Genomic DNA, 14,584 nt, shown 5'->3' with positions numbered 1-14,584 from the left:
AGTGCTTAGGAACATCTGGACTAGGTTTGATATAAAAACTTGATAAATGTAGAAAGGCACTAATGTATTCTAACAAAGTTTCAGGGCATTAACAACGCACCCACCCGGGGCTTTATTTTAAGTTCTAAGATAAGATTAGATGCTATAAATAACTAAATCCCATGTTGAACACATGAATAAAGGGTTTTCTATGATAGTAAACTGCTTGTCTCCTGGAAACATACACAGAAAAGGTATAATATTTAATAAATATAAAATATATACAATTAAAATACATAAATATACATGTGTGTATGTACGCACACGTATATGATGTACCCATTTCAAAAATCCGAGGTTATTTGTTGTCATATGTATATCTTAATTCTAAGAAGAATCATCTTATTCCAGGCACTTTTGCTACTTCAGTGACTGTTAGGAAAGGATACAGGATGACAATTCAGCATCCCTCATCCTCCATAAATGTCAGTTTCAAAGGCCTAATCTATTCATCTTTCTGATCAACATGCTATTTCCATGACTCATCTTTCCTTCCAAGATAACTGACATTTTTGAAGGGCACCCTTTTGGTTAAATTTTATTTTTTTTCTACTAAAGAAGGCTTTTTAATCTTCTGGAATTGAGGAGTTCATTTTCACCCACAAAGTTCTTTTTGTTTACTTCCTTGGTCTGATTATTCTACTTGAGGGTATGCAGATGGTTACACATCCTTTTTCATCAATGCTATCCTCAAAATAAAGTCCTAAAAATACCCGTGGCAATGAACATTTAGACATCTCCTTTTTGGTTAGTAGCCGTTTCATGGAATGTCTGTGTTTGAAATAGATCAGTATTACACAAGCAAAGATGCATAAAAAAAGATAAAGGGCAGAAGACTACCCTCATTTCCACCATCTCCAAATCAGAAACTTTAGCTCCACCTTTCAGCAATTTCACAGTAATCAAAGTAAAATCTGGGTCAAGGCTGAAAAATTAACCGCACAAATGGAAGACCAAGAATCAAAAAGCAAAACCCAAAAGGAACACAACAAGAAACTTACTGCAAGAAAAAAACGGAGTTTTGGGTAGACACACATCACTCGTGAGCCAGCGCAATGGTGTGTTTGGTGAAAATGGGTGATGGGATTTTTTTTTTTTTTTTTTTTTTTTTGCGGGATGTGGGCCCCTCACTGTTGTGGCCTCTCCCGTTGCGCAGCACAGGCTCCGGACGCGCAGGCTCAGCGGCCATGGCTCACGGGCGCAGCCGCTCCGCGGCACGTGGGATCCTCCCGGACCGGGGCACGAACCCGTGTCCCCTGCATCGGCAGGTGGACTCCCAACCACTGCGCCACCAGGGAAGCCCAAGGGTGATGGGATTTTACGACACAGTCCTAGAAGCACAGCATCCAGACCAGGGAGGAAATAGTCTCCCTTCACTTCACGCTGGTCTGGCCGCTGCTGGAACGCCAAGTTCAAATCCGCAGGCCAGGACTCCAGAAGGGAAGTGAGAAACTCAGAAGAAGGAGATTAGAACGAGGGTACAACTTTCACATGAGCAACTGGTCGGGAAGTCAGGGGCACCGGTAATGCAACAGTTTATACTTTAATATGAAAAAAGGTTAGGAGACCATGTTCTTCCCTAAGTTCTGCTGAGATCAGTAGATTTGGAAGGAATGGAGTTGTGATGGGGCCTGTAGAGGGACAATGGAAGAGAAAGCTCACTGGGGTTCCGGGAGCTTTGCGGTTGAAGCGAGATGCTAGAGGATGGCCATCACCGGGGCGTCGGAGTTTGTGTGTAGTTGTGGGATGGGATGGGGAAGGTGGGATTCCTGTTCAGGAAGCAAGCAGGTGTCAGAGCTAAAGCCTTCCTACGTCGCAATTTTCTCAAGAGCTTTGGTGACAGCAAAGCTCTTGTGGGGGGTGTCACCTCCCGTACGCCGTGATGGTCATGCTGGTCCCATGAACCATTTGTCAATAGTGCTGAACTGTGCTCTTATTAATGGTATTACGTTTTAGTGGTCTAACTGTAACCGAGCAGGACCCTATGCGGTCTTCCCAGGACAGACCCTTCCCCTACACCCTCGGCTGTAGCTCCTCTCTTAAGTACCCAGATAATAGTATCTGATGCACATTTCCTGAGTTGTTTTACAGATGCTAAAAGCCCCACCAAATGGAGGAAATTAAGTACTTGATGATCAAGAGCCCCCAGACCTCCTGGCGCCTAAGGATTGATAACTTTAACCCGTGACACCACCTGGTTACCTCACCATCGACCAATCAGAGAACTGTGCATGAGCTGATCACACACCTGTGACCCCCTTCCGTCACCTGGCCTTTAAAAATGCTTTGCCGAAACCCTCGGGGAGTTCGGGGTTTTCTGAGCACGAGTCACCCATTTTCCTTGCTCGGCCCTGCAATAAACCTTTCTCTGCTCCAAACTCTGACGTTTCGGTTTCTTTGGCCTCACGGTGCGTAGGGCCCACGAACTTGCGTTCGGCGACATAATAATGATCGAAGCTCACCTGAAGCTATTGATATAGCTACACTGTAACCAAATGCATAACTTCAGCCTTCTTGGATTTCAAATGAAACATCCTAATGCTATTATTTAGTTCAACCTCTTTATCCTTGTCTCTAGTTGACCGGGAGTTTAAAAAAACAACGATTTAAATATAATACAATTACAGCACTAATATCACTTTACTGTATAACCCGTAGAGGTTAAGTCTATGTCTTCAGGACGTTCTTCAGTTCTTTTCTATACAACGCTTGAGGAGAAGCAGGCTGACGTCATGCCCCTGGCATCTCTTGATTTCAAAATATACTCTTTAAAGGCAAGAAAAACACTGGCCAGAGGAGAAACGATTTCAAACAAAGATGTGAAGCTGACCAGGGAACAGAAAGAAATCTCCTAGGGGCTCAGATACGCTTTCGCTTTATTTCTTGTCTGTGGCATGTCTTACACCGAGTTTCTTTTAAGTGAAGCTGTGGAATCAACCTTATTGTCTGGAAATTTTCAGTGGGATTCAGTGTTAAGCGAGAGTCCCCAAGAAAAATTCTGTTGTTGAGGAAGAGTTGAACTTTTTAAGTTCAACTTTTAGGAGGTGGATTATTTTCTTTTGCAATAACATATCATACTTTTCATTAATTGGGTATTTTTTAGTGAATTTGACTCTAGATATATATGAATCTATTCTGAGTTGTGTGTGTGTGTCATGTGTGTGTGTGTCGTGTGTGTGTGTGTTGTGTGTGTGTGTGTTTTCATTAAGTAACCAGGAAAGCCTTTCTTTTCTGGAGTCCTCTAAGAACAGAATGACTATTCATCAATCTCAGATGTATTCTTCCGTTCTTCCTGGGTAAGACGTTGGGGAGATTTGCCAAGGTACTGCACCAACAATTCTATCATTCTACGATGAGAAATACAAATATTTGTAAAACAGCAGGTGTTAAATGATGAGGAATTACCCCCAAGGCCTTCGAGTGAGGAAGCCGTCTTCCTGTTGCAGCATTTTGCTTGGATTATCTGGCCTCCTATTCACCCCCCTCTGTCTTTTGGGCTGTAATGGTGCGCTTTAGGGCTGTGGGCACATAGTAAACTCTGTTAAAGATTTGTGCATCTCGCCCTCAGCGGCAGGCGTATCCGGGCTGCCCAGGTATAAGACAATGGGCTACTTCTCTGAGTTGAGTTGAAAAGAGTAGAAGTGTTAAAAGCAACATCCACAAAAGAAAACCGCTTCCTAGTCAGTCACAGGGTTCTGTTCATTTTGTATCCAATCATTGCACACTCATTCGTCCTCAAAGCCACGGCAGTATGTCTTTTACTGAATTAAGAAAGGCTAGTCTTGCTGGCAGATACTAAATGCGGGTGCAGGGCATACAAATGACCTTGACATCAGGGTTCTTTCGAAATATATCTTCACGAGGTGTGAAAAATGCCATTAGCACCATTTGGAGTGTATTTTCTCAGAAAATCATGCAGAGGTACATACATGCCAGCACTTTAATTCTTATTACGGAGAGACCAACTTCTCCATACAATTCAGCTGTCCTCTGTTTCTTTATTTAAAACAGACTTTAAGTCTGAAGAACAGTTAAGTGCTTTACAAAGACATTTTAATGAAAAACATCAATGGTGAAAATGCAGCTAAGAACTTATTAGGCCAAAGATATTATTTACCCAGAATGAATGACTTCCATTTCATTTCGTTTTGCTTTCTTTCGCTGGAACCTTTCTGGTTCCAGATCTTTAGGAATTATCCATCCTAATGGTGTTTTGAATACAAAAGCTTTTGTTCCCACGGTGGGGTTTTAGGGCCTCGCAGGGGCTTAGGAGGGAACTGCCGTCAATACAGGGCTTGTACTGGGTTACAGGAAGGTCTAGTCCGGCTTTGATTCTTCTAGAATTCAGCCTTCTAGACTGGACACAGAGAGGAAGGGGACAGGGATATTCTGATCTTTCTAATCAGTGGGGAAATACGCCCTTTTGAAGGCTTGCTTTCTACTTCCCATGTGAGTCAGACATCTGACGACTTGAATGACCTGGTTGTCTACACCACAATGGGCTAGTTTGGGTGGGATGCCAGAGGGCTCAGAATCACAGGCTGTTCAGGCTCTCAGGTTGAGCAGTTTCTTAAGAAAATTCTGACATGCCTAAAGCATTTAAAAATAAATTCAAATTCACCCGAATGCCAGTGATGTATGTAGCATCTTTGCCTTTGACTATTAAGGACACGGGTAGCTTCTTCTAATTCAAAAAGGAGAAAATAAGGCAGAGAAAAGACGACCCCCTCCCACTCTAGAGTGAGGAAATTGTGCCTGTGCCACTTGGTTTGGTCATTTCTGCCATTTTCTCTGGTTATTATTTACTATCTCTGGAAGAAAATAGGAAGAGTAATTTCAAAAACATGCAATCTGCTAGTTTTCTCTTTATTACAGGAGCAGTCCAGTTTAAGAGTGCTTAGACGCAGGAGCATTTAGCCTCTTGTATAGGCTGCCCCAGTGAACTGGACACGGATGCCTTTTGCATATGAAGACTCGACCTCTCTTCCTACTGAGTGAGGGAAGACAAATTCAGAGAAGATGTTTCCATTTTCAGATGGCGTTTAGAAAGCACGTCATGTTTGGTAAGAATTTTCCTCTGGTCATTTTAGAAATCCTGCAATTGTTTACTAAGGATGGACTGGAGGTGAATAAAACAACACAAAGGTCTTTGAAGACTGGCATTCCTTCTCTAAGAGAAAAGGATACGCTTCAGTGCTGTACCTGTCAAAACATTCCATCGGAGGAAGGAAGACGATGGATTTCCAAAGGCAGAGCTTAAGTCTGGCTTCAAAGAAGAGTAGAATGTTCCTTTCTCTCACCCCGGTTTATCAGTGGTCTCTTGGAGTCGGTGTGAGGTTTTCAGTCAAAACTCAAAACAGTATTATTATCATTATCCTGGCTCTGACCCACAGATATGTTTTCCTCGAGGCCATGAAAGGAAGGCCATTTCCCCAGAACTGTCAACTTTGGACTGGAACACAGTTAATTATTTTCTCACCATCCTTGGTGCTGATGGCGGGTGTGGATGGCCAGCCTCCCTGAGGTTTTGATCGCTGAGGCCACTGCCCAGAATCCACGGTGCCCCTTGCCCACATGCATCGACCAGCCGGCCAGCCTCAAGGCATCATTTTTGCGCTTCTGCATATACCATACTTTCACCAATGTCCCAGTTTTCCATAAAAACATCTAATATCAGTCTATGGTCAAAGGGTTGGGAGAACAGGGACCTGCCTAGGTAAAAAAAAGTTATTTTTTTTCTCTCAAGTTCATTCTCTCTTCTGCCTGAGCTCTGAGAATGTCTACTCTATGCTCCTTTTGTTTGGATGGAAATTCAGAAGGGAACAGAGGGGTGTGGTTCTCTCAGAAAGAAAGAGTGGGCTTCCCCCGGTATTTCTAGGGCGGTAGACACCTCAGGCAAGATTGAGTGTTTGTAGACAGTAGGTAAGCATCTTTCATTAGCAACACCTGGAGACAAGAGCGCAGTATGATTTTTTCATTACGAAGGAATGTGGTCTAGGCTGCCAGAGCGACGTGTGTGTGTGTGTGTGTGTGTGTGTGTGTGTGTGTGTGTGTAGTTTCACCAGAAGTGGGACAAATGGATAAATAAAATACGTAAACATTTAGAATTCTTCCTCTGCACTCAGGTACTAAGCTGCCCACGTGTCAGTGCTTCCTTATTCATCACTGATCGTGTGCCTACTGTAAGTGCTAACTACATTTTTTTAATCAATTATCTGCTCTGCTGTTACCACAGCAGCAGCGTCGTGGGCAATTCCTGTTGTGGTTGATAAATGCTAGGCCACAGCCACTATGATTCATTTTCACCCATGATTTTCATGATTCGTATTATTTAATGAGGTATTTTGCTGGAGGAAACATGGGAGTCCAGGACAAAGTTTGTCATGCTTCAGATAAGGGACATGATGGTTTCAATGGCATGGAAATACATTTTTTTCTCTAAGTGCTGACTTTCAATCATCAGATTCTGTCTATAATGATGTTCTTTGAGTCCACGTAGTGAGGTGGTATTAACATTTCGTCTTTTCAGGATTTAATAACGTATTCTTCCTTTCGGATGGGCTCCAAACTGGCCCGTTTTCTATCAAACTGTGACTAGTGTTAGAATGGTGCTTTGAAACTAAACATTTCCCTTACTGGGGTGGGGTTGGGAGCAGGGGAGTACAGCCAGAGATGCCACAGTTGCTTCTCTCTGCTCCAGCTGCACAATTAAATCATTTCTACAACACCTGATTGAAAGTCCCAGGGCTTCCCTGGTGGCGCAGTGGTCGAGAGTCCGCCTGCCGACGCAGGGGACACGGGTTTGTGCCCCGGTCCGGGAAGATCCCACATGCCGCGGAGCGGCTGGGCCCGTGAGCCGTGGCCGCTGAGCCTGCGCGTCCGGAGCCTGTGCTCCGCAACAGGAGAGGCCACAACGGTGAGAGGCCCGCATACCGCAAAAAACAAAAAACAAAAAACAAAACACATCACTTATGTGCGATGTACAAACTAGGCGGGCATCGTCTACATCTGCTGAAGTACTGTTTTCCTCACAGAAAGTAACCAAGTAATGGAGCTGGCTGTAGCCACAGCAGCATCGGGCTAGCCAGAACCACTGCCGTCCCAGAGACGCACTAAAAATAAGCACACGATGTTGAAAGTAGGTGAGAGCTATGTGTCGACAAAGGTTATACAAGCCCAGAAGCCAGGAGCGGTTTTTGCTATTTCTGAATCATTCTTCGCCCTTTCTGGGCTGTGACAGGGCAGAAAATGCGCACGATGAATTCCGTCAGGTCTGCCGAGCAGACCAGTACCAGGCATCTGCCTGGAAAGGCAGCAGCTGGTTTGGAAAGAGGTCTGCTACAGCAGCACTGATGTTTTCATTTCGCGCTCGCACGTGTCTCCCCAGAGCTGAGACAGATGGCCATGTGGCTTAGGGGAACCCACCGGAGTGGCAGATCACACACAGCACACACATCTGGAAGATCTATGTTCTGAGCATCTCCCTTTGCTCCACGGTGGTCAACCGGCCTTTAGATGTATACTGAGCATTTCAAAGAAAACAATTCAGTTTTATTGCCACAGCCCAGTTATACACATCTGAGGGTAAGGTTTACGATTAGCGACGCACGACAGAAGATACCGCCATCAGCGAGACTACAGCTCTCCTTGGAAGAGACCTTATTGCCACAGTGACTGTGGTTCAGAGCTGCTCAGGGCCCCTCTGCTCCCTTCCCTGATGCTACGCGTCTGCTTCCTGCATCTCTTGGTTGCTGCCTACCTGGGCTGACAGGCGAGGGCCAAAGCCTGAGTCTCCTGCACCCCATCCATCCGTCACCACCCATCTCCGAGAGCTTTGTGTTCACACTTTGCTTCCTCTCTCACTCCGTTTCTCTCCGGTTTCTCTCACTTTGATTTATATTGTTGAATTTAAGGAATCTTGTGAGGTCGAGAATTATTTGCTCATACTTTGATCCAAGTCCAGGGACCCACAGACTGTGGGAAACTCTTAGCTACATGAAAAAAATGCAACGGCCAAGCACAACTTGCGCCGGTTCTCAGCCTTTGCTTAAGTGAGTGAGCTTGTCAACTGCACCCTTCCAGGAGCTGAGGCTCCAGTCTTGGGGCTCCTGCTGCCAGGCCCGTGGAGGGCGAACATGGGGGGGATGACTGCACAGTGATGGGGAGATGCCGGGTCCCTCCCTCCGGGTTGGTGGTTCACCTCTGGGACCAGTCACAGTGGTGGTTTCTCCTTTTCCCACCGCAGCCCGACAGGCCGTCTAACCACCTCAGTAATTCTCAATGTTTGGGCCTTACTCGGTCTTTGTATGAACCAATTTCTGAATACCTGATTGCCTAGGAAAACAGGCGTCTTGCGAAGGTTAATGCCATTAAAAGGTTGAAATCGCCTATCTGATCTGCGTTTATGGTCAAAAAAGTGTGGGAACAGGAACCTGACTGAGTAACTGAGATAATGAATTAAAATTGACCTCGGTTGGAAAAATCTGAGAACTTCACAACCTTTTTGGTGAGGTAATGCACAAAGGCAAAGGCATCTCTATCTGTTGAATCAGATGCCTCCCCTGTTCTCTCTCCTGTTTTCTATGCTATGAAGCTTTGTATCACATGGAGGCATCACTCTGCTGTGACAGAAATTCTGTAACAGAAATTCTCTCTGATGCTTGCAGCTCAACTACCTTCCCTCTCCACCGTGCGTAGAGAAAGAAAGAAGAAAAAGAATAGAAAAAGAGGACAGGGCTTCCCTGGTGGCGCAGTGGTTGAGAATCTGCCTGCCGATGCAGGGGACACGGGTTCGAGCCCTGGTCTGGGAAGATCCCACATGCTGCGGAGCAACTAGGCCCGTGAGCCACAACTACTGAGCCTGCGTGTCTGGAGTCTGTGCTCTGCAACAAAAGAGGCCGTGATAGTGAGAGGCCCGTGCACTGCAATGAAGAGTGGCCCCCGCTTGCCACAACTAGAGAAAGCCCACACACAGAAACGAAGACCCAACACAGCCAAAAATTAAAAAAATAAATAAATAAAAATGTTACCATTCTTTAAAAAGAAGAAGAAGAGGACAAAAGGGAGCCCTCCTACACTCCTACAGTGTTGGTGGGAATGTAAATTGGTGCAGCCGCTATGGAGAACAGTGTGGAGGTTCCTTAAAAAAACTGAAAATAGAGCTACCATACGGCCCAGCAATCCCACTACTGGGCATATATCCGAAGAAAACCATGCTTTGAAAAGATACATGCCCCCCAGTGTTGATAGCAGCACTATTTACAATAGCCAAGACATGGCAGCAACCTAAATGTCCGTCAACAGAGGGATGGATAAAGAAGATGTGGTACATATATACAATGAAATATCACTCAGCCATAAAAAGGAATGAAATTGTGCCATTTGCAGAGATGTGGATCGACCTAGAGATTATCCTACTAAGTGAAGTAAGTCAGAGAAAGACAGGTATCATATGGTATCATTTATATGTAGAATCTAAAAAAATGATACAAATGAACTTATTTACAAAACCGAAATAGACTCACAGACATTGAAAACAAACTTACGGTTACCAAAGGGGAAAGGGGAAGGGGAGGGAGGGATAAATTAGTAGGAGTTTGGGATTAACAGATACACACTACTATGTCTAAAATAGACAACAAGGACCTACTGCATAGCACACGGAACTCTATTCAATATCTTGTAATAACCTATGACAGAAAAGAATCTGGAAAAGAATACAGATTTACATACATATATTTAAACCTGAATCACTTGGCTGTACGCCTGAATTGTTGTAAATCGACTATACTTCAGTAAAAAAGCAAAAAGAATAGAAAAAGATATGGGGGCTGGACATCTTTGTCTGGCGTGACGAGTATGTGACCATTAGCGGTGGAGAAAGTCCGAGAATTTAGTTAGTTGCCTTTCGTTGTGGACAGCACCCTGTGGAGTACTGCTGGATTAGGACTTACACTTTCTAATTACTCCAGTACACTTAATAGGGATTATTTGAAGTAGAAACCCTCTAACAACAACAAAGTCTTAACTCATTTCTTAATATACGATATTTGTTTTTCTCTTTCTGACGTATTTCACTCTGCATGACAGTCTCTAGATCTAACCACGTTAACTCACTTCTTCAAGTTATTTACCTTTTGGATTCACTAAGCAACTGAAGAGATGGCTGGAAAACTGGCTAGAGAATCACAACTCTTGAGTCAAGACAGCAAAACCTCTTTTCTCTGACTGTGTGCTTCCCCCCATCCCCTGGAATCTCCTCCATATAGGTTAACATCTGGCCAGAGGTGTGCAGACACAAAAGATTACTGGACTGGAACACAAACTCATCTGAAAGTCGGAGAGCTCGAGTTCGGTTCTGGACTGAGACTGGAGCAAGTCACTTAGCCCCAGATGTCACTGTCCTCCCATGAGAACTGGCAGGTGTGGCTAGGGCACCCTCTGCACCTCCCAGCGCTGGCCCGGGAGCGAAGGGTGCGCAGACCGCTGGGCCTCAGCTCCCCCCCTTCCTGCCCCCTCTACCGATTTGCTGGAATGGTCCACGGGGCGGCTGGCTCTGTCTGCGAGACGCAATTCTCTTCCTGTGACAACGCGCCTCCCGCCACTCCAGGGCGGGGAGGCTGGCTCGATACAGAGCTTGCTCTCTCGGTTAGGACGAGAAGTCCTTTGGAACCAGAATCCACAGTACCTTTGTGATTTCTGCGTAGAGTCTACAAGTTCCCCAGTGACATACAGTTTCCGGTGTTGGCTGTCACCATGGCGAGGAAAACATTAACTGGACCCCGTGCCCATATAAGGCAGAGTGAGCCTGGAGCTCGGGGAGCGCGGCTCTGCAGCCAGGCCCCGTCACAGCTGCTACGGTGGCACCGAGGGGAAAACAGACAGCGAGGGACCCCAGGGGAAGCTGTGGGAAAGAACAAACTATGCACACAGCTCTCGGAGTGGCAAAATCCACCCCACGGCTATTTTTGTGTATTACATGACTTCTGAAAAATACTACCCATCCCAAAGCAGGGCAGAAATAGCTCTGCTTTCGATAGGATCCCATTCGGGCAGACTTGTTAATGAACAAATATTTAATATACATACACCAGGTTCGTAGAATGGACACGGACATTCTATTTTCATAAATGACTGTGTAAAGTACATGCGACTGTCCTAACAATAAATATCTTCAGTAATACACTGGGCTCACCCTGTAGACAATGATAAATGGGGTTAGTTATTTCTCCTCACTGGGTTTTCTTCTTATCTCTTACCATCAGCCATTCCTATCACCTTACTGATCAGTATTCAATAGCACACCTGAATCAGTCGGGCAGCCCCGGGTGCTGACAGTTAGAACCACTGGGGTTGGATCTGTGGGGTCCAGGAACGGGGTCTACGTCTCTCTTCATGACTCCAAACGCTCCAGAGAGTGGCACCTGCAGGCCAGTCCCCTGGTGGGGTACCGCTGGCCCTGGCTCTTGAACAAACTACCCGGACAACTGCCAAGTCTCAACTTAGTTTGACCAAGATTGATAATGTGTCTGAAGGAAAGTCAAGCCCATGCTAGGTCACTCATGTTAATGAAATTAACCAGAAGGTGTCATTTTCTACTTTTTGGCAATACGTAGAAACGGAGACAAGGTATTTTCTTAATCAGGGAGGACAGGAAATAACACCTGTGCTGTAAACTTAACTAAACTAGAAAGACTAGGGGACCTGCAGAAATTCTCTTCTGATGACCTCTTTGAGAAGACCCTCAGCGTCATTTAAGAATCCACTGCTGTGCAGACGGCATCGCATACAGAAACAATCAGAATGAACTACCTTTATGGAAGAACAGTGTTCTTGCAAAAGCATTATGGGAGTTATGTTCACGTACTGGTTCTACGTTAACTAATCATAAAGATTGAAAAAGAACAGACCCAGCCCCCTTCTACTCAGTCTGGGCTCTGTTTGGCAGATCCCAGGGAGAATGCAGGTCCTATCAGAGCTGGGGTCCCTCCAACTCGGGCATGTCTCACAGTTGCTTGTACAACACTCATTTGCCTTCTTTGTGACCGCAGAAGGCTAAGCTAGCCAAGCGCTGGGGAGGGGAGAGCCCCGCAGTCAGGCTTTTCACCACTGCCCCAGAACCATCGCTGGGAAAATCTATAGCAAGGGACCCCAGGGGAATTTAAGTCTCATGGAACGGTTTCCATATATTTAAAAATACTTCTCCTTGTTAAATGCTGATAAAGCATCTTCAACTAGCAACTGCTTAAGCATAAAGTCCCCACTCCAAGCAGAGGAACCCTTTATTAAAGCAACAACAGCAGAAACTGTCACGATGAACACAGCCCGTGGAGACGGAAGCTTTGATCTCCTGGCAGAAGATCACTCCTCAACTGTGAGCTATGCCACTAAAATAATGGGGAGTCGCATGTTAGTACATAAGCCCACCACATTTATAAAGGGGTTCCCTGCCACGCCTTTTACGTATTTGACTTTTGGGGGCGACTCAGGTAGGGAAGGATGTAGGGTATGACACCCAACCTCAGAGGCAGGTCTCCAACCAGACGTCTCTTCCTCCTGGTGGGTAGGGATGGAGCACGGCTACTTTGAAAACTGACTTTAGAATTCAACTTGGTGAAACTCATTTGGAGCCCCCGAGGATGGCTGTAATTCCTGGTTCCAACAAGGACAGGGCAATGCAGGCGAGAAGCCCCAGTGGCCTCTTACTACCTGGCATTGGACAAGCATGAGTCCTAGAGGGAACTGCGTGATTCCAAAGCGTAAGGACTCAGAAGACTTTGTGATGTAAAACGAAATACTGCTTCCCACAGTGCAACACACCAAAATGGGCTTAGACTTGTAAACAATTCCTTTTTAAAATCAGCAACACCAAGACTCAAACATCAGCTTTAAAGGCTACACTTTGATTGAACGTATGACACCCAAAATCAGGTCCGTATTTCAAACTCTGCCAGGTGTTACGGTGATCATTTGGGGGGACCGTTTTTCTCTGACTTACCTATGAAGTGGGCTTTACATAAAGGGCATTCAGGGAAGGAGTGGGATCATTTTAAAAGCCAAAGCGATTCTCAGCGGTATAATGGCAGCGCCCTCCAGTTTAAGTGGCTATTGCGGTATAAATGCGACTATGCTTTCTTGAGGCAGTGTTTTTACAAAATGTATGCTTATATATGATAGAAATACAAAACGCAGTTGCATGATGGGTACCTATATGCATACACGTGTATTTGTGACAACAAACAAGAGAAAAGAGGCTTGAGAAAGTTAACGCTGTTCTCAATGTATTAAGAAAGTGGTATAAATCGACCCAATTTTGCATTATATTATCGTTTGCTTTGTGGGAAAGAACGCGCCTGTATTAAATTTCTTAGGAATGTACGCAAAGGACTTAACCAGGCAGGATGCGGCACTTCGTTCAAAATGGATGTGTAAGGAAGATAATACTGCAGTGCTGCGACTTACCCATCCTCCTTTCTCGGGATAGCACTGGCAGCCCCCACTGCAGTCTCTCCCTCCACAGGGCACATCGAACTTCTTCATGCCCTGCAAAAATGAAACACAAAGCAGAGAAGTTACCGCAACACTGCAGCTACACTATGCGTCATTGTGCCAGGTGCTAAGAGCCCTTCCAATTCTAACAACTACTCATTCAAAACTTTCAGTGAGTCTTTAAAAAAATAGAATTTAATTTTCAGAGCAGTTTTAGGTCCATAGCAAAAGGTACAGAGACTTCATGCACAGCTCCCCCGGGCCCCAACCTCTCAACCGAAAACATCCCTCACCAGACGGGACATTCGTTACCATCCGTGAACCTCCACTGACACCATCACCACCCAAAGTCCACAGTTTACATCAAGGTCGCTCTTGCTGCTGTACCTTCTACGGTCAATAAGCCTTTTTTCAGTGTCTATTAAATGCCAGACACCAAGCTAGATCCTGGGGCTCGAAAGTCAAGGAGAACTTTGCCTGGATCCAGGGATCCCACGTGAAGTGAGCCTTGGATACTGTGTTAAGCCCTTTGGCTTGGAGGAGGAGTCCAGGCACGTAGGAAGCAGCCCTTCATTCTGCCTGGCAAGGTGGGGGATGGATTCTGGGAGGAGGCGTCCAAGGCTGAGTAGGATGGGGTTTAAGATAAACGTGCAGGGCGCTCCAGGCCCCATTACACAGCACGGGTCCCGGTGAATTACAGGGAGAAGGGGCTTCTGATCCGGAGGCAGAATTTGCAAATACACCTGGTAGGATGACAAACCCTCACCTCCATCACAGGGTACCCGCCATCCACGGAGAAGCCCCGCGCCCCTTCCCTTTCCCTGAGACGTGCTCATATAGGGTGCCGAAGAGGAGGGGTTGGGGAAGAGGCTTCTCTTAAGTATTTATTCAGTCGGGTTGGGGTGACCTCCGTGAACTTTTCATCAGACACCGAGATAGAACTCCTTGATGACTTTAGTGGATGACTGGGCGAGCTCTCTGGCTGGACGACTCCAGCGAGGAAAAATGCACTTATTTCTTGCCCTCTATCTCAGAATTTCAGGCAAAAGATGGGCTT

At 45.7% G+C, this 14,584-nt stretch overlaps 1 protein-coding gene across 2 annotated transcripts in view; it reads right to left on the bottom strand.

The window, feature by feature from the left end:
* The window catches only part of COL4A2 (collagen type IV alpha 2 chain), a 176,592-nt gene that overhangs the window by 108,314 nt on the left and 53,694 nt on the right, over positions 1–14,584 (bottom strand). For both annotated transcript variants that reach the window (XM_033843344.2, XM_073795406.1), the window contains exon 4: positions 13,501–13,581. In XM_033843344.2, coding sequence (XP_033699235.1) covers positions 13,501–13,581 — 81 coding nt within the window. The remainder of the gene's footprint in view (positions 1–13,500; positions 13,582–14,584) is intronic.

Source organism: Tursiops truncatus, chromosome 18 (genome assembly GCF_011762595.2).
Source record: "Tursiops truncatus isolate mTurTru1 chromosome 18, mTurTru1.mat.Y, whole genome shotgun sequence".
NCBI lineage: Eukaryota > Metazoa > Chordata > Mammalia > Artiodactyla > Delphinidae > Tursiops > Tursiops truncatus.
This window is presented reverse-complemented; position numbering and strand designations above follow the sequence as displayed.